Consider the following 20,179-nt stretch of genomic DNA (forward strand, 5'->3'; position numbering starts at 1 on the left):
AGTTTCTTAACTCTTATTTTCTTCCCCTCTTCTTCCTCCCCTCCCTCCCCCTCCTTCTCCTTCATCTTGTCCGATTAATTACTACTTCGACTCCTCTTTACACCTCCCGACCGAATTCCCTACTACTTGCTATCCTGTCGCTACCCTCTCTCTTGACTTCACCACCAACCTTGGACCTCTTTCTGGCCCCTCTCGCCACTGTTCAATCGACCCGGCTGTTCACCCTTTTCGCTCTCGCTCTCTACCACCCCGACCTTTCTTTTCGTCCGGTGAAAGGAAATAAGCTGTCACTTCTCATTTACGTTCAGCGTGGTCGAGCACCAGCTTCCGCGCGCAACTGCTGGTGTATCTGACCACGGGTCTTCAAGTCCGCCACGGCCCCCGAAAATGACGAGCAGAACCCCCAGAAATCGAGTGCTACCGCTATGAGTGATGTTGAGGCTGTCTCCTCCCTGCCAGCTTCCCTGGATGCCGGACAAAGCGCTTTTGCTGTCAAGGTGAACCACCAGTCTACCTTGGGTCATCCACCTTCCAAGAGGACCACTCCCCCGGTTGCTCAGGAAGTGGATGCTCCCGCTAAAGAGGTAGATCCTGCTGTCGGGGACGGCGATGGGCCACCGAGCCCCAAGGCTGACTCGGAGGCAGAAACCATAATTCAATCGGGCCGCGAATCTCTGTCGCCTGAGAAGAGACGGAAGTTCATAAAACATGAACCGAAACGACGTGATGATGCAAATGACCATGCTGATGCCGCAGAGAGCGATCTTCCTCCTAATGATTTGCAAGTGAGAAAGCGGAAATCGGCGGACGATGATGATGATGTGCCCAGTGAACGCGACCGTCCGGTGCGCCCGGCCAGCCCTCAGCGGAGGGCTGGCTCGCCACCTGCCCCCATAGTTAAGATTGAGAAGACCGAGGAACCCCAGACGGTGCCCAGTCGAGTCGAATCGTCCCATCCGATCACATCCGCCCCCAGAACGTCAAGGAAGCGCAGCTTCAGCGAGAGTGTCGACGCGGAGGCGGATGCTCGTCGAAATGCACGTCAACATCACTCGGCAGCCCCTCGCGACCGGGAGCGACGAGATTTGAACGGGATTTCTCTCCCTCGCCCAACACCGAACGATCGATCTGTCTCACCGGTTCGTTCTCATAAGCGGACAGCATCCGGCCCTCAGCTCAGCAGCGATCTGCAACGAAAGAGGAAGGCACCCACCCCGCTCATCTCTGGGGTGCCCAGACAGAGTTCCGAAGACAGACAGTCCGTCTCCTCATCTACCAGCGGGTCTCCCTTGCCCAGTGCCTATGTACGGAAGGTTGCGTCTGTGGATGGTGCTTCAGCGTCTCCCGCACGGCCTATGGGGCACAAGAAACAGCGAGATCAAAATGGCCGGACGCGACTTGCACGTGCCTGTGCCGCCCAGGAGTTGGAGGTAGCCATGGCTCGACATGCCGAACGACCGGAGGATCTCAATGTTGCTGATAATGCGGGAAATACACCACTACAGATTGCTGCCCTGGAAGGTTGTGCGTCCATTGTCAAGTTCTTGCTAGAGGCTGGCTGTGAGGTCGAGACCAGGAACATCGACAGGGACACGCCGCTGATAGATGCCGTTGAGAACGGGCATCTTGATGTTGTCAAGCTCTTGCTTCAGGCCGGTGCAAATCCCCGCGCAGTCAATGCTGAAGGCGACGAGCCCAGCGATTTGATTCCTTCAGACTCGGAGGAGTACGACGAGATCCGGCGCGTGATTGAGGAAGCAAAGGCGAACCCACGCCCGAGTCGTCGCTCAGAAGAACAAACAGGATCTGGGAATAGGGAAACGTCCTCCCGTCGGGTTGCGATCAATAGTCCGCGTGAATCGCCACCGGTCAGTGGACAACGAAGTCCGCCTTATGCTGGTATCACGAGCAAAAGGAAGAGTGTCAGGAGCGAGGCTACTCGGAATGATCTACTGTGGACCAAGGCTACACCAGAGAATCTACAAGCATTCGCTGCCAAGGGCGATATCGCTGGAGTAGCCAACATTCTTAATGTCGGGCAAAGGGCGGATCCTGAGTCTATGATCGCCGCAGCCAAAGGTGGTCACGATGAAGTGTTGTCCCTTCTACTTGGCATGGGCGATGCAGATCCGGATCCAGATCCTGTACCGGGCGGCTCTCAAAAGCCGGGATACAACACCCCTATGTTGGCAGCGATTGGCCGAGGCAACCTTCCCGTGATCAAACTGCTCCTTGCTCAACCAAGTTTCAATCCGACTCGCCGTCTCCACAAGGACCGTACCTACTTCGAATTGTCTCGGGAGCGTAGGGCTGATAATTGGGAGGAAGAATACGATCTTCTGCGTGATGCATACGACGACTATATCCGGACAAAGAAGCAGCGCAAAGCCGAATTCTCATCTCCGCGACGAGTGCGTGAAAGGGAGAAGGAAGGCAAGCGAACCGGCCGCAGAGAGTCACCGTCACCGGGAGGTCGGCCTAGGAAAGCAATGGCGAGCCCTGGCCGTCGAGATTCGTCTAAAGATGCACTTTCGAAGGAGCGCCGGAGAGAAGCTATGGCTCATGGAAAGGAGAAATCTAGTGCACCTCGTCCGAAGGTTGCCCATGTTGGAGCAGGCGACCAGGACGCGTCGCGTTCGGAACCGGCTCGGTTCAAGGGATCTTCTGCGAGGGACGGCGAATCCAGTCGTGGCGATGAAGCGCCCAAGAGGAGACGCTTAATTGCCGGACGGCCCCCAGACCGTGATAGGAGAGTCCCTAGTTTACCCCCGCCCGAATCCATCTCGGGGAGAGATGAGAATACCAAGACGCGCCCCGATCCTTCCGAATCCGCTACTTCCAGACCTGGACCGCCGCATTTGAAACGCGGACGCAGCAGTGTTAGTCCCGATCGACCGCGATCCCGTGATACCGATGCCGAACGGCACCCGCGCGATACCCAGAAGAAGAAACGACGTGTGCTGTCGGAGGATGGTACACCTAACATTACCAACGGAGGTGTGAAGAAGAGCCATCCAACCTCGGAAGATCTCAAGACTCCTGCCCGTCATAGGGATGACACTCAGGCCGTAGAGCCCAAACGGGAACGATCGAGGGAACCTGACGTTCCCTCGAGGGCAGCAGAGAAGAACCCCGTGAAGGAGGAGCAGGAAAAGGTCGAGACTCAAGGATTAGAAGATATTCCCATGGAGGACTCAACAAGCACCGCGGAAGCTGAAGTTAAAGCCAAAGCTGAAGCTAAAGCTAAGGCGGAAGTTAAGGCTAAGGCGGAAGCCAAAGCCAAGGCTGAAGCCGAAGCTCAAGCTCAAGCTCAAGCTCAAGCTCAAGCCCAAGCCCAAGCCCAAGCCCAAGCTCAAGCTCAAGCTCAAGCCCAAGCCCAAGCCCAAGCCCAAGCCGAAGCTGAAGCGCGTCGGCAGAAAGAAGCCGAAAAAGCTGCGGCAGAGCGACAGGCAGAAGAAGAACGCTTAGCGGCCGAAGCGGAGAAGGCTCGAGTAGAAGAGGAAGAGCGGGTAGCGCGCGAGGCTCGTATTGCTCAGGAGAAGGCTGCAGAGGAAGAGCGCAAGCGGATCGAGGCGGAGCAACGGCGGATTAAGCAAGCTGAGGACGAGCGCCAGAGGCGCCTCGAACAAGAAAGGCAGCGCCTTGCTAAACTGCGCAGGGAGCAGGAAGAGCAGGAACAACGCCGGCGAGACGCCCTCCCCAGTCGACTCAGAGCTGCAGCAAATCTCGTGGGCTCGAATGATCCACTGGCGAAGAGTCATGCATGGCTCAAGAAATTCATGCCAGTGGTGACTGCTGAAACGAAGCAGCTTGATCCATCCTGCGGACCGGCGGTGGCTGAGGAAAAATGGGTTCCGAATTATCTCGTCGCACCATTGCTGGCGACGAATGATCTTCAGTTATCTCAATATGCCACATGGGAGAAACGCAATGCAACACCTACGCAACGCATGAACTTGTGGCGTGTCACACGAAGGATGCTGGTTCAAGCGGAAGAGACGGAGTTTCTTAGCTCGTCCTTCGAACAGATCATGCAAAAAGACTGCGAAGCACGACCCAAATACTTCGAGATGGAACATGTATTTTGGGTTAAGGTATGTTGATCCTGACAAACCAATTGCTTGAGCACGCGCTGACGTATCTAGCTCTCTGATTTCATGGATCTCGTTCCCCACATACCGCACCTTCACGGGTTGGACATACAGTTTCTGAAGATGCACATTGATCAGGAACCCAAGCCGCAGCCCGTGCTTGAGCTGCCGCAGGCTAATGGACATATATCTGGGACGCCGATCGAGGAGGCGCCCGGGCTTTTGGGAGGAAATGGGTTGACTAACGGCTATGGACACAGCCGGCCTAGTACATACGTCTAATTGTTTGTGCTTCAGCGTTCTTTTAGCTTGACGCTAGCCTGTACAGGTGAAATTCTTGATGTATGACTATGATACCTGATGTGAGACGTTGGATAATCAGTCTTGAAGTTCGTAGCGATATTCGTAGCGATGTTCTTTTTATCTGAGTAGTACCGCAGTATCGCAAGTATACATACAGATCACGTGACATATCAACAACCTTAACCTTATCGCACCTCACGTGACCATGACTAATGCGTAGGGCACACATTTAGCGAGAAAGTAGCCCAAAATTGCGCGCACCACAGGCCGAGCACCACCACCTACTAGTCTATACAAGAACAAACTACCTCGACTCTTTGAGGATAATCCGACATCTCGTCATACAACACAATCATCAAAATGGTGCGCCTCCCCCCTCTGCTACCAGCTACCTTACCAACAACACACCACCACGATCAATGAATCAATCAATTAACTAACCAATGTCTTGATATATGTTATAGTCGGACGGAGAAGAGACCCAATCCAACCCCGTTGTCGCCGCCGATGAGGTCGAGGTTTCGGCCGACGCTGGCGCCGGTGGCCAGATGTCCGTCTTGGATGCCCTGAAGGGAGTTCTCCGTATCTCTCTCATCCACGACGGACTTGCCCGTGGTCTGCGCGAGGCCGCTAAGGCCCTGGACCGTCGTCAGGCTCACATGTGTGTCCTGAACGAGGGCTGCGAGGAGGAGGCCTACAAGAAGCTTGTTGTGGCTCTTTGCTCCGAGCACAAGATTCCCCTTATCAAGGTCCCTGATGGAAAGATGCTTGGCGAGTGGGTTGGTCTTTGTAAGTACCTTGAAACAAGATTTGTTACACCCTGACGGGTGGTGCTGTGTGTGGATGGGTTTGCTAATGCGAATGGTTGTGTCTAGGCCAGCTCGACCGTGAGGGTAACGCCCGCAAGGTCGTCAACTGCTCTTGCGTCGTCGTTAAGGACTGGGGTGAGGAGTCTCAGGAGCGCTCTGTCCTCCTTAACTACTTCCAGACTGAGCAGTAAATTGCTCGCCTCATTTCATTATATTGAAGTGATGTCTGGGTGATGGTAGTAGGGGTTTCCACACTTTTTTTTTTTTACCCCCTTGAGTGGTGTGGTTCGGTCGGTGGTGTAGGGTCTGCGGGGATTCTATATGTCTAGTGGTGGTCAAGGGATATCTTTGGGGGGGAGAAAGGACGGGGTTTGTGAATTTGGTTTTACGGGCTGCTGGGCTTTTTCTCTCTCGGGTGTGCGTGCGTGCTGCTGCTGCGCGTGTCTCTTGCTGTCTGCATATTATCCCACCTGTTTTGTTGTATCTAGCTACGATTTGGGTGTTTCACTTTGTGATAGCGTGGATCAAGCAATCGACGGATCATGGTACTCTACTTTTTTTTTCTTTCTGGGTGTAGATGCACAACGTGTAGATCTGTGTAAGGTAATTGGGTAATATTTGCACAATTTGACATGAATGCTGATACTGGTATAAGAACACCCGGCTATGCAAACATTGTCCCGTCAAACGCCATAATATAAGCAGGGCCCCAAGATTAGCAGTTTACATATGACATATGTGACAGACAGCTGTACCGTGCTGTTTTTAAGGTTAGCGGAACCCGTACGAGGGACGCACCATTTTCTTCGACTCTGGTTTCAGTGACAGCTGTTGGTATGGCGAGCTGCCCGGGTCGTAATATAACCCTTCGATATGTCCAGTCTGCCGGTTTAGTGAGATATAGTAGAATCCCGAAATCGTCAGTCCTTGTCGGGAGTCGGTGGGCGTGATGAAACAGCGTTCTGTAGAGCCTTATTAGTATGGCCTTACAGCCTCTGTCAATCGAACTCACCCTTCCATCTCATCAGTATCCACTGCTTGGATAACTGCTCCGTTATCCACTTCCGGCTCACGAGTTTCCGCGTCATTTCTTCATCGCTCAGATTCTTGAATGGCTGCAACTCCCGCCAATATGTACTGTCAATCTCCGCATCTGCTTTGAAGTTCTTTGTTTCGAGCGTATGTTTGTTAAAATCGATTATCTCTCCCTCCAGATATGTGACGATATGTGCATCATGCGCCGGCGTCGTTTTGTCCGGTATGTTGTATGCCTCCATGGTACCCGACAGCGTCATATCGTCCGGGTTGATACTATGTATGGTGACCTTGACTGGCCAGTTCTCGTCCTTACCACCTCCGAGGTGGTAAATATTATTGGCCAGGTACCGTCGTCCTGTTGCGGTATATACACTAATGCGACTGTTGTCACTCCCATTGACAATCATTGGGTCCTGGGATGCCGACGGGCTGAGCCCTCGTTGTGCGAAAAGCGAGCTCGCACTGCTGGCAGCCCGCTGCGACCCCGAAAAGACCATACCCGGACGAAGCCATGAACTTTCCGGCGGCGGCGCTATCGAACTGATATCGAGGATGAAGTCATCCTCGTTCCCATTGAGGAAATCAGTATGTACAAACCCCCCTGCGGCCGCTGAAGTGAGACTTTCCTCAAACGAGGTTGAATACCGCAGGCGATCCAGATATAAGATGGTCTCCTTCAACCGTGGATTCGGAGGGTTGTCCATGTGTAACTGTCGGTGAGCGCTTATCCGAGCGCGTAAGTCGTTGTGCGTCAAATATCGTTGCGACTCGCCCCGGGCGCTGGGAAGGAAGCGATATGCTCGTGAGGCTGATGGAGGGCCTGGTCGCTCTCGACTCTCATCCGAATCCTGGGAAGCCCGTTCCCGCTCTAATAAATAGTCGTGAAGCGCCCGCGCGCGTGTCCGTGAACCCCGCTGTTGGCGTCGCACCGACTGTAAGAAAGCCTCTGTTGTCGAAAGAGCCGGGTCGCTTTGGCGATTGGAACTGCCGTCAGACGGTTCGTCTGGCAGTGTTGGGGGACTTCGACCAGCGGCATCCCGGCGCGCGTGGCGACGAGCAGCCGCGTAGCGATCGGAGAATCGGCCGAACCATGAGATGGTGTTACTGTCGTGAAGCGGCTCGTAGCCTACATCATCGTCATCATCATCGGATGCCGGAGCCCAGCCGTATACTGAGCGGGAATTCGACATCTGACCTTCGTAGTTGGGGAGATTGGTCAAGTTGGGGTTGCCGGAGGCGTCGCGTTGACGGCGCACGATGGGGATGCGGCGGTTAATTTCGATGCGCAAGTGGGACGGATCATCCAGCTCCATGGGCTCTAGATCGAAATCAGACGCGATTTGCTGTCGACGACGGCGCTGGCGACTAAGTGAAGAAGTCGAGTCTGGTGGGGAGCGCACACGAGATCGGAGAAAGCTCACGTTATCATCATGAGCGTCATCGGACACGGCTGCGGGGAGCGAGGGAACAGGCAAGGAGAGCGCGGTTAAAGGCCGAAAGGAAGAAGCAGAAGACGACTGAGCGGGGGGATCCTGTGATAAAAGGAGAGAAGGTTAGAGTGGAAACGAAACTCTTCTGTCGATGGCATCAACCGAGAAGGCAAGGCACGTCACAACATCGGCTTGGTACCTCAATTCCACGGTCTGCGCAGAGTCATAGTGGCGACCGTCCCGAGGTACGGGATACGCAGGAACAATCGACATAAATGGAGGGCCAGAGCGAGTAGTGACAACTTACCGATGGCGAGTTGACGGGGGGCATGATCTGAGTGAAAGCAAGAGGTGTAGATCGAGTGGCGGCGGAGAGGCAGTCCGCCAGGGAGGAAGATGGATGATGGGAGATCGCATCCACCAGGAGGCGGTTCAAGGAGAGACAAAATCCCCTTTCAAGTAGCAGCTCAAACCAAGGAGCTGGAGCGAGTGAAACATAAATTCCCGACCGTTGGAAGGGTGTGAACGACGAGCGGCGATGCCGAAGCAGCAGAATGTGAGGAAGAAGATGGAGGTTTTTGACTTGCAGGAAGCAAATCCAAAAGCCGCCGAGTCACTGGATTGCCTAATCGGGCACCCCTCGCCGACTTCTCGTTTGAACTTCTTCCTTTACTTTCTCTTACAATCTTTTCGGGAGACTTTATGCCTTCCTTGTACTTGCTGAATTTCTCCATCGCTGCATATTTGTCTTTGACATGTTAAACATTCCTCATACACAACGGGGCTCACCCCCTCCATCCTCCGACGTTGGGTTCTGTGCCTGGACAGAACCCCGGATGTGCCCCATAGTAGTTATACTCCACTAGACCATTTAGATATCTATGTACAACAATCATCACGCCACGCACTTTATTTCCAACCAAAGGGGAAGTCCTGCACAGCCGTCTCATCCATCTTCGCGAAACATGCAAGGGATTCTCGTCGAACTCCACTCTTGAATACCTCACGCACCCCGGAATTATGTGAACTAATGCAGGATGACAGCGTCCGTCTATAAGCCGAGTCCACTATGGCTTTAACGGTGCGTTTCATGCCAAAGCCAATCTCATCCCATTCCTGGGCATCCTGCATGGTCTGGTCTTGGTCGATCGGATGCCGTGTCGCCAAGTTGCACCATCGCGAGACCCATCTATCCATACTCTCCGTGATGGAGCCATGTCGGTAATTCGGCCTGGTAGACGGAGCAACTCCGATTTCCCTTCACGATCATAAATAAATATCGCATATTGTCTCATCGCGTCAACTTTACGCTATGTATCCTGCCAGCTTACCAGCAGATCGACCCATCATCAACCAGCAAATATAGTCACTCGCCAGCATGGTCAAGATCAAGTCCATCGAGTACTTCCGCGTCCCTCCCCGTTGGCTCTTCGTCAAGATTGTCGATGAAGATGGCCAATGCGGTTGGGGCGAAAGTACTCTAGAAGGTCATACCGAGGCCGTCGAAGGCACATTAAATGCTCTCTGCAAGCGGTTCCAAGGTTACGAAGCCGAGTACATATCCACCCTCCCTGCTGGGCAAGCATGCAACTAATCTTGAGTGACCAGTGACATCGAACACATATGGCAAATGGCCTGGCGTCTGGGTTTCTACCGCGGAGGCCCGGTCTTCATGTCCGCCATTTCAGGAATTGACATCGCACTCTGGGATCTGAAGGGCCGTCGCCTTGGCGTCCCCATCTACCAGCTCCTCGGAGGCAAAGTCCGGAACAAACTGTCCGTCTACGCATGGATCGGAGGAGACCGGCCCTCCGATGTTGAAGCAGCCGGGAAAGCTCGTCTCGCGCAAGGCTTCAAAGCCATCAAGATGAATGCCACCGAGGACATCAACTGGCTCGATTCCCCTCGTGCGTTGGACTCCTCCGTTGAACGGTTGAAAACCGTCAAAGCACTGGGCTTAGACGCAGCCCTCGACTTCCACGGCCGCCTCCACAAACCAATGGCCAAACAGCTCGCCAAAGCCCTGGAGCCGCACCGCCCTCTTTTCCTGGAGGAGCCGCTCCTCTCTGAACACCCCGAAGCCATCAAGCAGCTATCGGATCAAGTGTCTTGCCCCATCGCCCTCGGTGAACGCCTCTATAGCCGCTGGGACGTGAAACGCTTCCTGGAAGACGCGAGTGTGGACATCCTCCAGCCCGATATCGCTCACTGCGGGGGTATCTCCGAGCTACGACGCATAGCTTCCATGGCTGAAACGTATGATGTTGCAATTGCCCCGCATTGTCCCCTGGGATCGATCGCTTTGGCGGCGTGTATGCAGGTGGATTTGGCGACTCCCAACTTTGTCATCCAGGAGATGAGTTTGGGGATGCACTATAATACGGAAGCGGGCGAATATGATATTACTAGCTATGTCAAGGATCCTAGCGTATTCTCCGTCAAGGATGGATACGTGGATGCTCTGACGGCGCCGGGATTGGGAATCGACGTGAATGAGAAGCTGGTCAGGCAGTTGGCGGTAAATTCTGAACCCTGGGCACCTAAGGAATTCTTTGGCCCTGATGGGGGCATCCGCGAATGGTAGCTTCTTCAAAGTTCTTTAGTGTATCTAGCATAGCGTGAATAGATAGTATTGACCTATACGACAGCATGATGAAACGGGCTATGCAGTATTTCTTCTATCTAATAAATCTATGTACTATTCGTTGAGAAGCTTTTCTCAATATTTTAATATCAAATATCGCCTCTGAAAGAAGTGAAGTCCTGCATACATCTGCCGCAGAAACATCATTAGGCCTTCCTTGCCGCATTGCACTGATCCGCCCGCTTGATGCAGTCATTGATCATATTCCAGAACGCATCCAGATCCACACCACGGGGAATGCAAACCGCGTTAGGGTTCGCCTCAACCACAGACCGACCCAGCGAGCCCACCAGCGCAATGTCAGTTCCATGGAGTCCGTCCGTGATAACGTTGACGGAGAAGCGCTCTCCGCCGCGGTCGTCGAACTTCAGGACCTGGCCGGGGTGGCTCTTCGCGTAGGCAGGGTTCAATGTCGACAGGATGACCGCCACAGCAAGGGGGTCGTGCAGGGGAGGACCAGTGGAAAGACCGAAGACGGTTTCATAAGTATTGGCGAAGAAGATCAGGAGCTCGTATAGCATCTGACGCAGGGTGGTGGGCTCGACGGAGGCATCGTCCACGCCGTGGCGGACGAGGTTCCGGACGCTCTGGTCGGCAAGGACTTGGTGGGTGAGGTCGAGTGTGATCAGGGTGGTCTTAGATGCAACGACTGGGTCGCTGAAGATGGCTTGGGAGGCTTCGGGGTCACACTGGTTTTATATGGTGTTAGTAATGGTAGTTACAGGAGGTCGGTCTCCTAAGAGAGGGTGGCTTTGGGATATAGTAGCATAGGGGACATACGTAGATGTTGAACTCAGCAAGGGGCGTGACGTTGCCAATTCTGTTTTCTTGTCCCTCGAGTCTGCTCATGGGAGCGTCGGTGAATCCTTCACCAACACCTCCACCCATGATGGTCAGACCGGCAATGTGCTCCGCAACCTCGGGGAAAGTCGCGAACAACAGGGCAACGTTGGTCAGTGTGCCGGTTGCAACAACCCATGGTGTACCCTTGGGGTGCGCCATGAGGGCATCCCGCATGGCCAGAATGGGGTTCTTGTCTGTGATCGGGGCCGTTGAGGCCTTGGGCAGGAGGTCGGTACCGTCCAGACCAGAGTCACCTATATTTCGCAAAGGTTATTCTCACGGGCTTCTGCTTTAGTGAAAGAACATTCATGCGCAATGCTTACCGTGGATATTGGGCGCATGGAGAGCGGGTCTGCAGAAGGGCTTCTTGCTTCCGGGGTACACGGGGATCTCTGGCCGGCCGATGGCCTCCAAGACCCGAGTGGCATTGATAGTGGTATTCTCCAGGGAGGCATTGCCGTGAATGGTGGTAATACCGAGAAGCTTCAGCGAGGGATGGTGTGCAGCAAGGAGAATGGCGAAAGCATCCTATATATGGGCCAAAACTCTTGAGTGGTTAACCTTGTATACCATGTGTTGATTTTCTCTGAGTCATAAATTATACTCACATCGTGGCCTGGAGGCTTGTTAGCGTAGCTACACTTGGATGGAAAAGAAGTACCTACCCGGATCACAGTCCAGCCACAGGGGGATCGGCGTGTCCACTGAGGAAGCCATTGTATAGCGCTACCAAAAGATATAAAGAAAAAAAAAAAAAAAGGGAGAAAGAGGGGACGCCGAGATGACAGCGAAAAGCAATTGCGGGGATTGCAGACAGATAAGAAAACCCCGTGCCGATAAGCCTTATCGGCGGGCACGGGTCTATATCAGCCCTAAGCCCTACATTCCCGATACGGTAGGGACAGAGCGTCATCCCTCCAAGTCCGTCGCAGTTGCCGCGGCTTGCTGCTCTTGCTTCCCCTGCCTGATGGCATTCTCACCGGGAGCGCCTTTCTCTCCGACTGCTTGATTCCTTATATCTGCTCTGTACATACTAGGTATCATAACGGTCTACTCTTTTTGCTCCCGTTCTGCCTGCTTTCCTGCGATGAGATGACCAGCGACCCTCTCCGCCCGGGCCTCCATCCGCTGTCGCATCTCAAAGCTGGCCCAACGACCTCCAGCTCGAAGTCGACGGCTGTGCCTTCGTCTTCAACTCTGCAGTCTTTTGCCCAAACTCCGACGCGCCCGCAGCCAGTCAAACATGCCAGTCGAGAGGATCCAGTTAATGCGACGAGCGACAAGGCGACGATTGCTCTAATTCGACGCGTCCTATGTCCCCAAGCTGGTAACCATGGGGGTGCCACTACTCCTCAGCCTCCGGAAGATCTGCTGCCTCCACTTACGAGCTCGAATGAGGTAGATCGTCAGCTTTATGCGCTGATTGCCATCATCGTCAAGGAGTTTGTGTACACTTGGTACTCAAAGATCACATCGGATCAGGTGCTCGTGAACGAACTCCTTCAGGTCATTGCACACTGCACCCGCGCTCTTGAGCAGAGGTTGCGCGAGGCCGATGTTGCGCAGCTGTTTCTTGATGAGATTCCTGCTCTCGTTGAGAGGCACATTACATGTAAGACCTTGCGTTTTGTCCGACGTAAGGAGGGGTACATGAGCTGACCGCGGCCTTGGTTGTCTATAGCATATAGACTAGCGAAGCAACAATCAGAACAGTCTTCGATATCTCCTCCGCTCCGCGAGCTTTATCATGCTCTGAATCCGCATCCAGGCCTCTCACCGATTCCCGACCCATCAGACGCTCAAGCTGTTGCGCAGCAAAGAGAAAATGAATCAATCTATCGACAACTATTGGTTCACGGCATGTTAGCGGTGCTACTTCCCACGGAGGACCTGGAAAATGCTTCTCTGCGGACTCTGCTCGGCGACATCCTGGCAGATCTTGTGCTGGGCAACGCAGTGGCCGGGAAAATCAGCGAAGGATGGTTCTTGTGGGACAGTATCACGAAGGTGGTGGACAGAGTAGGGCGCAATGAACAGGAGGAGGATGCAGCGACTGCAACGATGCGTCAGCGATCCAGACTTCACAAGTACGGTCTTCTCTCTCAAGAAGCGTTCACGGAAGGTCATTCGTCGTCTCAAGTTCAAGTGCCAGTTCCCGACTGGATCTGGCAAGCGCTACAATATGCCTACATGATCTACGTGACTTTACGTTTCATTGTGATCGGCCTGTTTCGCGTTGCATCCGCTCCTCCGGTTACTGCGTCCCTGACACCATGCCCTCCAACCAGCAACGCGGACGGACCCCCCTCGTGCGCAACCTCCAAGAAGCGCCCGGTGCTGGACTACCGATTGTATGGCATGGTCTCGCAAGTGATGGATGTGCCGCAGCGGATGCCTTGGCTGTGTGGAATGCTCGCACTGATCCAGTATCTGATCCTGGCCGGTCCAGGTAAATTGGGTGATACGGATAGTGTTCTTGATAGGTGAGTCGCACATCCCGATTTGAAATTTCCCAAACCCTACCCCCCTCCATCATTTCTCGCAAGCAATCTCCTACAGGCCACGGATGGCCGTTGGATTCAGATGGGTGTTTCGAAGCGCGAGACGGCGCGACCCTAAGGGGCATGTGGTCTCCCAACTGTGGAGAATCGGTACGGTTGGATCTCCGAACCATGATCTACACAGGCGGCGGCGACCGGTGTGTTTGCGAGAGTGATGGTCAGAGAGGATGATGGTGCGCAGTGGTCGAGAAGCAAGCCATTGGAGTAAAGACGGCGGGCCAGCAGGAGTATGCAGGTGGGATGCGCATTGCGCGCATGCTGCAACGATCACTTGATCGCCTGGTGGATGGCAGCCCCCGCCCGCCCTCGTCTTCTCGACTCTCATTTGTCCAGCCCCTGGCCGTCTCGTCATTACCGACTGTGACCGGCGCGTACTGTTTTCATACCAGACGGGTACCGTCCGTTACGTGACACCGGACTCTCGTCTGGCTTGCCAGTTCTGCAGACATCAAATTTCCAGTTGATTAAACTGCTAGCTAGCATGTTGGACGGGCGGGCTGGCTGGCTGGCTGGCTGTGCCCCCTCTTCCTCCTCCCCCCCGGGGGAAGAAAGGAGGAGCTTTGACATCCTCTGGTCATGCCATCCGGGACTGGGGTGTCTTCGGACATACCGAACTGCTACTTACTTTCTAAATTGCTCTTCCGTTGGACCTGGTTTGGTCTGCAAGTCTGCTGCCGTCTGTCAATGGGTCTGACAATTTGGGCCGTGGGCTGGCCCGGCCCTTCCGTCCCGTCCAGCTCCAGCTCTCTTTTTTTGTGCCGTGCACAACCTGGTCGGAGGGGCAGTCAAACAATGATCGCGGCATCGATCGCACAAAGATTCAGAGGGTGGGAACCGCAACGAAAAAAGCAATTTTCGCACTACCGGCTAGTCGACCACCTCCTTCGAAGTTAAATTGAGCGAAGACCGCCTATCCCTGCCCCTGGAAATGGGCGTAGTCGAGGTCCTGGCCCACGGACCGACGCTAATGGGCCTTCAAAATGAATCATGACGATCAGGCACCTATTGGTTGAGCGAAACGGTTTTATGACTTGGGGAATTGCATGGATAGGGCGGAATCTCGTCCTGTTCTTCATTTTCAAGCCAATCAATCACCTAGTTCGCCCCCATATTCTTTTTCTTTCTGAGATGGAATCCCGGCCATGACTCGCCGGGGCCCTATGGTGCGTTCAGACACGCTTCCGGAGGGCGCCCAGGTTGGGTTTCCCCCGAACAACGCCTGAATCGTCATCTTTCTCTGCTCTGTTGCTGGACGGATGAACGAATCCGAGGCGCTTATGCTCTCAGTCCGCGACCTTGTCGTCATCTTCACCACTGGCAGCATCTCCATTCGCACCAATGGCTGGCCCAAGCTCCTGTACTGCCCCCCTTAGCCAAGCAGATCCCTCTGCTAGTGCTACTGGACTTGCTCACTTTATCGGAGTGTGGCCGTCATTACTATCCTGATGGGGCAAACCGCTTCTCCACAGTCTGAGATTCTGTCAAGTGTCAACTGTTACCTCGGGGCTATCGCGGACCTCCCCGTGTGATTCGACTGTTGACTCCTTCTGTTTCCCCTTCGGGATGATTGCCTTACCTTGAACCTAATTATCGTTTTTCCACTTCATTTTCATTGTTCAAAAAATCATTTTTTTCTTTTTTCTTACGTTTTTCTTTTCTCCACTAGGTTCCTTCACGAGACAATCCGCGATCATGTCCTTACCCCCGCCCTTTTTCCAAACCTGCTTCTTGCGACTAGGGCCGCGCTCTTTCCTTTGAACGCCCGACCAGCGTCCACAGCGGCAGATGGTCGCGCCGCGGCTTCGGCGCCGCAGCTGTCCGTGCAGCCTCCAGCATCTCCTATAGTGAAAGGGTCTGTTAACGACGCCGCTGGCGCAAGTGACGCTTGCAGTAGCGTTTCCTCGTCTGGTGTCTCCGCGACAGCGCCCTTATCGCCGGATCCGCGGCCTTCCACGCCCGACGTCGCTTCTATCAAGCGACGCTGTGCGGCCAGCATTCTCTCCCGGCTTCCTCGCCCAATCGCACGTCGTTTCTTCGGTGTCCCGTCTGTTCCTATCGAGCATAACCCGCCGTCCCGACGCCCAGGGCGACTGAATAGCTCCGACGAGCCTGAATCGCCCTGGCTCGACTCTCCCCAGGCGTCATCCACGGTCTCACCTGCAGATTGCGGCCACGAGGAGTCACTCCTACTCGCTGCCGTTGAGGAGGTTCTCGACCTCTTTGCCGATGATTATTGCAACAAGCATTTAATATATTCCATCATAGAAGCCATTCTCACAAAGCTCCTTCCGGAGTTGTCTGAGCGCAGCATCGCCGAGCTAATGGAGGACAGGGGGGTACCCCTGGCATCTAACTTGACTCCGCCTACCCATACGGGCTCATAGACGGCGTACAGTGTACGCGGAGCGCTACATCGAGATATTCCCTTCCCCTAGGATAGTAATGTTAATGATACCAATATCGCATAATAACCCTTCTTTCAGGGTTCAGTTCTTGCTGAAATCCCGTAGACAAGTAGTGCTCAAGCCACTCATATAAGCGGTATGTAACCCTCCATCACCACGTGCCCAAGCTGTGGTGGCTTCTGGTGGCAACTAGGGCGTGTCACCAGAAAAATGTGGGCCCAAACTAAGTGGAAGTAAACATTTCCCTTAGCTCAACTCTCATGCATGCCCCAGAATAAAGGCGTTGCAAAGATGTCTTTTTCTTTTCTCGACCCCACCCGCCAATGGCATGAATCCAAGACAGTCACGTAGTAGTAGTAGTAGTAGCAATACACCAATGGCCAAAAAGAGCGACAGCATAGTAGATAGGTAGTAGTAGTATGATACGTAATGGTTACAAACACATGCCGGCATGAACAGACAGACAGACAAAGTACCCGGATGGTACAAAAATGTCATCTTGCCTGGGCCGAACGTCAAAAAAGAAACGAGGCAAACCTGCAGAAGAGTCAACGAATGAGAAGGCCTCCCGATCTAGGCGTGCTAGTCGTGGGGAGGGGGAAAGCCCCGGTTGCTGGCAGGCCGAAGAAGGACCTGACAGGGTCCCTTATGGATGGGTGCCTTATCTGTCGAATCAGACCAGCTCATCTCCCCAGAGACAGCGCATAAAGGACCGGGGGGGAGGATCAAACAAGATATTAGTTGGTGGGAATAGCGCAGAATGCGGTGTGAAAAAATATTAATCACTAAAGCAACGACAAATAAGAAAGAAGAGAAGTAAAGAGGGAAAAGAAAAAAAAGAAAAGCCACAATTAGTCTGGATACCGTATGATCACGGGTCCTCCAGGTTGTTTGCCAGTTAAGTTTACCCCGGCTGGCAGCCCTATCAACGCACATCAGGTTAATGCACCAGGATTTCAAACGATGTTCAATGAACAGAGGAAAACAAGGAAGGACAGGTACAGAATAGTGACACAAATGCAGATGCAGGCAAATCCGCGCGAGCGGGTAAGTTCTGGATAATATGCTCATCTCGAGACAGAAGTATATGAGCCAAATAGTAAAAAGACAAATCCCAAGGCTGTATTCCAAAGCGACACTCCTCTCAACACCAAAAGTTCCTGCGAACAGGACCAAGCACCTGGATTCCCTTCCCTTTAGACCGGATATTTGAGGTTGCCCTCGCGCGGTGTATCATCAACAAAAGAGATTTTTCTCAGGGCCTCGGCCGTATCGCAGAGCCACTGACTGTCACAAAATTGTTCGATCTGGCATAAAAATGCAATGTTAAAGCAGAAGACCGCCCGGTAAAGATAAATCATATGTGGTATAATGAAAAGAGCAATAGAGAAACACCGAAGAAAAATTAGGATAATATGCCAAAGGTAGTGATCACATGTAGTCGCTACATTTTATGATGCCATGGTTCGGGAGATCACCGGCAAGCCAGGACTGTCTAGCCAAGGCTGTGGATGCTTCTCTTCCTGTTCAATTGAGGTGAATCGTCATGTTCGTCAATTCGAGTGAGACCCCCTGGAAGGGTCACTTGCTGCGCCTTGGCGAGCTCAAGCCTTTCCATCAACTTCCCAATTGTCATGTAATCATCTGCCCCAAGACCTGACGGCTGTTGTTTGAAATAATTCATCACGAGCTCTAGTGCTCTCCTAGCTTCATCCTGGGTTGGCGAGCCCGGGGAGCTAACCGGAGACACAGTGTTGGACTTCGAGAACAATGGTGGATATATGGACTTGGCTTTGAATTCCGGGTTGCTCCGATTGCGTTTGATTGTATTCGCAGACGTATCAAGTGCTGGGAGGAATTTCTGGTCGTGATGTTCCTCAAGGGGAGGTTGATGTTCTGAGATTGAGAGTGACTGTCGTAGTGCGGCTTTTGTCAAATGCTCGGAGTTTTCATCAGGGCACAAAAGGTTCGGGTCGGACGAACTGAGTGGAAATGTTTGGCTGCGTGGTCTGGTGGGATTGCCATCCGCGGATGAACCAAGGGACTGGCTAGTAGGAGTAAATGGACTTTCGGTTACGAAAGTGGATGTCGGGCTGGTAACCCCGGCAGAGAAAGAGCATGTTGTGTCCAGCGAGGTTGTACTCTTGGTATGCGTGTGCTGATAGTCACTTGCAATCTCTGCAAGACTCTGGACAAGCTCGCCCCTGATGTTCTCATTGCTCTGGACGGGTGATAGCGGCAATGGTGATAGGAAGCCTGTGGGGGATGTAGGCGAGAGTAAGGTGGGCGACTGGACCGCGGACGCCAGTGCTGAATCAATGCTCAAACAAGTAGGGCTATCCGATTCGCTCTTTGTGCTGGCCCAGGAGCCCTTGCGATTCCTTGCACCCATCAAATTATACTTGCGTTTGAATTTCTCCAACCAACTGGTACTTAGCACCTTCTCCTTGCCGTCTGAACTGCCACAGGTACTAGCAAAGAAAAGGGCCTTCTCACGTATCATCTCATCGTTCAACGGGTAGCCCTGTTTCTGGTAGTTCCGCGCCCAATTAGACAAAGCCTTTTCAATGTCTGGGACTCTTCCTTTGGCACGCTTGATGGGAGATCGACTGCCATCGTCTGGATTGAGGTACTTATCCTTCTGCCGCAGGACCTTTGAGACAGTACTTTAATCATGCCAGTTAGACGATATTTTCAGCGAGTGGGATCCTCTAAGGGTGACTTTACCTTCTTTCGACTCCAAATAATGCTGCAAATTGCACTAGTTAGTCTAAAGAATCTTCCCTCAGTAGGATCAGAGAACACTTTACCTCCAATGTCTGTTTGCTTGGCTGTCTTATTCTCTTCATGATAAAGACACATCCGCCGACGGTCTTCATCCGTCAGAGTCCTGCGAGGCGTTGGGTTGCTATTCGACTTTCCACTGGATGACTTGCCGGATGATGATTTGCCGGTCGTCGACTTGCCAGTAGATGCCTTGCTAATGGATGCCTTGCGAGGAACTGCTGGAATAGTTGGCACCGGGGCAAGTGTGGGTGGTGCCTGCATCAAGGGTACAGCTGACATGCCCGGTTCCGGGAATGGCCCTTGGTTTGAAAGCATACTAGGCCAGGAACTCGGGGGTGGAGGCATGGCTATTGGCAATCCCTCATAAGGTGGAGGGATATCGACGCTATAGGATGGGTCTAGTGGTACGACTCCATATCCAAAAGCTTGGTAGTCCAGCGTTGGAGATTGCTCGGAGGGACTGAATCCACCTATATCAAGCCAGGAAGTCTGCGCAAAGTCATGTTCCTGCGCATGGCTGCTCTCTGTGTCCATGTCTGGCGAGCGAGCCCTAAGCGTGGAGGCTGTATGCGGAGGATGAGAGACTAGGAGGGATAGTGATATCACAATTGTTCGTGAGTGGTGGTGATGGTTGCACCGAAGTCAGTGCCCGACGAGGACAGTCTATCGGCGCACTATAGAGGGTTATAAAGACCGAGATCGGGTGATTTGGGAATCGATAGACGGGTGAAAAAAGCAAATAAAAGGAATGTCCAGTAACGACGGACAGCTTAAGGCCAAGACAAGGTAGGCAGACGCATGTTCGAGCTTGAACGGAGGATAGACGAGGGAGATGGTGCGATTACGGAAGCTGAGGCGCTCGCATGCATCAACTGGAGTGGATGGAAAGCGAAGATCCTCGGGAGCAAATCTCCTTCACACTCGTAGTTCGGAAAGGTTCCCAGAGTAGTAGCGCATACCAGACACCTGCAGCAGGCTTGGAGTCTGATCTTTTTCTGTACAAGGGGGGAAAAGAACGGAAAAATGGAGAGGCGGGTCGTCTTATGGGGAGGGGTGGGAGGAAAGTGCGGCGGGTGGGTAAAGCGTGGAGTTTAAAAAAGGGACAGGCCAGGCCACCGGCACAGGGACAATCAGGGAAGGAAGAGAATCAATTGGAGAAGGAAACAACGACTAGGAGTTGGGAGGTAAAAGGGTAAGGTACGTCGGGAGGTACGTCAGTTCACGGACAAAACTGGGCGGAGAAGGCAGTAGTAGTAAGTATAGTAGTG

At 53.3% G+C, this 20,179-nt stretch overlaps 7 protein-coding genes across 7 annotated transcripts; 4 read left to right on the top strand and 3 right to left on the bottom strand.

Moving 5' to 3' along the window:
* Positions 1-425: 425 nt before the first annotated feature.
* BO79DRAFT_149759 (putative histone deacetylase complex subunit (Hos4)) lies at positions 426-4,373 on the top strand (the record flags this gene model as incomplete). The annotated part of the gene is made up of 2 exons (XM_025678597.1): positions 426-4,094; positions 4,146-4,373. 2 exons carry the CDS (start codon positions 426-428, stop codon positions 4,371-4,373), a joined length of 3,897 nt encoding a protein of 1,298 aa, XP_025538780.1.
* A 289-nt stretch (positions 4,374-4,662) lies between these two features.
* On the top strand, positions 4,663-5,768 carry BO79DRAFT_195865 (40S ribosomal protein eS12). Its single transcript, XM_025681160.1, has 3 exons — positions 4,663-4,757; positions 4,859-5,183; positions 5,270-5,768. The coding sequence occupies exons 1-3, from the start codon at positions 4,755-4,757 to the stop codon at positions 5,392-5,394; spliced, it is 453 nt and encodes a 150-aa protein (XP_025538781.1). The 5' UTR covers positions 4,663-4,754; the 3' UTR covers positions 5,395-5,768.
* Positions 5,769-5,974: 206 nt separating this feature from the next.
* BO79DRAFT_229001 (GID4/VID24 family protein) lies at positions 5,975-8,002 on the bottom strand (the record flags this gene model as incomplete). The annotated part of the gene is made up of 3 exons (XM_025684010.1): positions 5,975-6,165; positions 6,216-7,758; positions 7,979-8,002. The coding sequence occupies 3 exons, from the start codon at positions 8,000-8,002 to the stop codon at positions 5,975-5,977; spliced, it is 1,758 nt and encodes a 585-aa protein (XP_025538782.1).
* Positions 8,003-8,996: 994 nt separating this feature from the next.
* On the top strand, positions 8,997-10,331 carry BO79DRAFT_174127 (mandelate racemase/muconate lactonizing enzyme family protein). Its single transcript, XM_025679717.1, has 2 exons — positions 8,997-9,225; positions 9,280-10,331. Exons 1-2 carry the CDS (start codon positions 9,050-9,052, stop codon positions 10,253-10,255), a joined length of 1,152 nt encoding a protein of 383 aa, XP_025538783.1. The 5' UTR covers positions 8,997-9,049; the 3' UTR covers positions 10,256-10,331.
* Positions 10,332-10,335: 4 nt separating this feature from the next.
* Positions 10,336-11,894, bottom strand: BO79DRAFT_174132 (uridine-cytidine N-ribohydrolase). The gene is made up of 5 exons (XM_025679718.1): positions 11,824-11,894; positions 11,767-11,774; positions 11,482-11,686; positions 11,096-11,412; positions 10,336-11,004 (listed from the first exon to the last, which is right to left on the bottom strand). The coding sequence occupies exons 1-5, from the start codon at positions 11,873-11,875 to the stop codon at positions 10,462-10,464; spliced, it is 1,125 nt and encodes a 374-aa protein (XP_025538784.1). The 5' UTR covers positions 11,876-11,894; the 3' UTR covers positions 10,336-10,461.
* A 135-nt stretch (positions 11,895-12,029) lies between these two features.
* Positions 12,030-16,170, top strand: BO79DRAFT_238050 (PXA domain-containing protein). Its single transcript, XM_025684770.1, has 4 exons — positions 12,030-12,770; positions 12,927-13,641; positions 13,779-13,856; positions 15,386-16,170. Exons 1-4 carry the CDS (start codon positions 12,251-12,253, stop codon positions 16,101-16,103), a joined length of 2,031 nt encoding a protein of 676 aa, XP_025538785.1. The 5' UTR covers positions 12,030-12,250; the 3' UTR covers positions 16,104-16,170.
* Positions 16,171-17,407: 1,237 nt separating this feature from the next.
* BO79DRAFT_19836 (centromere binding protein B) lies at positions 17,408-19,609 on the bottom strand. Its single transcript, XM_025681336.1, has 3 exons — positions 18,935-19,609; positions 18,852-18,873; positions 17,408-18,790 (listed from the first exon to the last, which is right to left on the bottom strand). Exons 1-3 carry the CDS (start codon positions 19,443-19,445, stop codon positions 17,620-17,622), a joined length of 1,704 nt encoding a protein of 567 aa, XP_025538786.1. The 5' UTR covers positions 19,446-19,609; the 3' UTR covers positions 17,408-17,619.
* Positions 19,610-20,179: the final 570 nt, after the last annotated feature.

The sequence above is a fragment of the Aspergillus costaricaensis genome (genome assembly GCF_003184835.1).
Source record: "Aspergillus costaricaensis CBS 115574 unplaced genomic scaffold BO79scaffold_18, whole genome shotgun sequence".
Taxonomy (NCBI): domain Eukaryota; kingdom Fungi; phylum Ascomycota; class Eurotiomycetes; order Eurotiales; family Aspergillaceae; genus Aspergillus; species Aspergillus costaricensis.

What these genes read in the sequence shown, in the direction of transcription:
- BO79DRAFT_195865 (XM_025681160.1), top strand. An exon ending in TGGCGAGTGGGTTGGTCTTT is followed by an intron (nt 5,184 to 5,269) that starts GTAAGTACCTTG and finishes GGTTGTGTCTAG; the next exon opens with GCCAGCTCGACCGTGAGGGT.
- BO79DRAFT_174127 (XM_025679717.1), top strand. Translation starts at nt 9,050, where the DNA reads ATGGTCAAGATCAAGTCCATCGAGTACTTCCGCGTCCCTCCCCGTTGG. An exon ending in TTCCAAGGTTACGAAGCCGA is followed by an intron (nt 9,226 to 9,279) that starts GTACATATCCAC and finishes TTGAGTGACCAG; the next exon opens with TGACATCGAACACATATGGC.
- BO79DRAFT_174132 (XM_025679718.1), bottom strand. Translation starts at nt 11,875, where the DNA reads ATGGCTTCCTCAGTGGACACGCCGATCCCCCTGTGGCTGGACTGTGAT. An exon ending in CCATGCGCCCAATATCCACG is followed by an intron (nt 11,413 to 11,481) that starts GTAAGCATTGCG and finishes TGCGAAATATAG; the next exon opens with GTGACTCTGGTCTGGACGGT. An exon ending in TTGCTGAGTTCAACATCTAC is followed by an intron (nt 11,005 to 11,095) that starts GTATGTCCCCTA and finishes ATATAAAACCAG; the next exon opens with TGTGACCCCGAAGCCTCCCA.
- BO79DRAFT_238050 (XM_025684770.1), top strand. Translation starts at nt 12,251, where the DNA reads ATGACCAGCGACCCTCTCCGCCCGGGCCTCCATCCGCTGTCGCATCTC. An exon ending in CGTTGAGAGGCACATTACAT is followed by an intron (nt 12,771 to 12,926) that starts GTAAGACCTTGC and finishes ATCCGCATCCAG; the next exon opens with GCCTCTCACCGATTCCCGAC. An exon ending in ACGGATAGTGTTCTTGATAG is followed by an intron (nt 13,642 to 13,778) that starts GTGAGTCGCACA and finishes CGCGACCCTAAG; the next exon opens with GGGCATGTGGTCTCCCAACT.
- BO79DRAFT_19836 (XM_025681336.1), bottom strand. Translation starts at nt 19,445, where the DNA reads ATGGACACAGAGAGCAGCCATGCGCAGGAACATGACTTTGCGCAGACT. An exon ending in CAAGCAAACAGACATTGGAG is followed by an intron (nt 18,874 to 18,934) that starts GTAAAGTGTTCT and finishes TGCAATTTGCAG; the next exon opens with CATTATTTGGAGTCGAAAGA. An exon ending in TTATTTGGAGTCGAAAGAAG is followed by an intron (nt 18,791 to 18,851) that starts GTAAAGTCACCC and finishes GCATGATTAAAG; the next exon opens with TACTGTCTCAAAGGTCCTGC.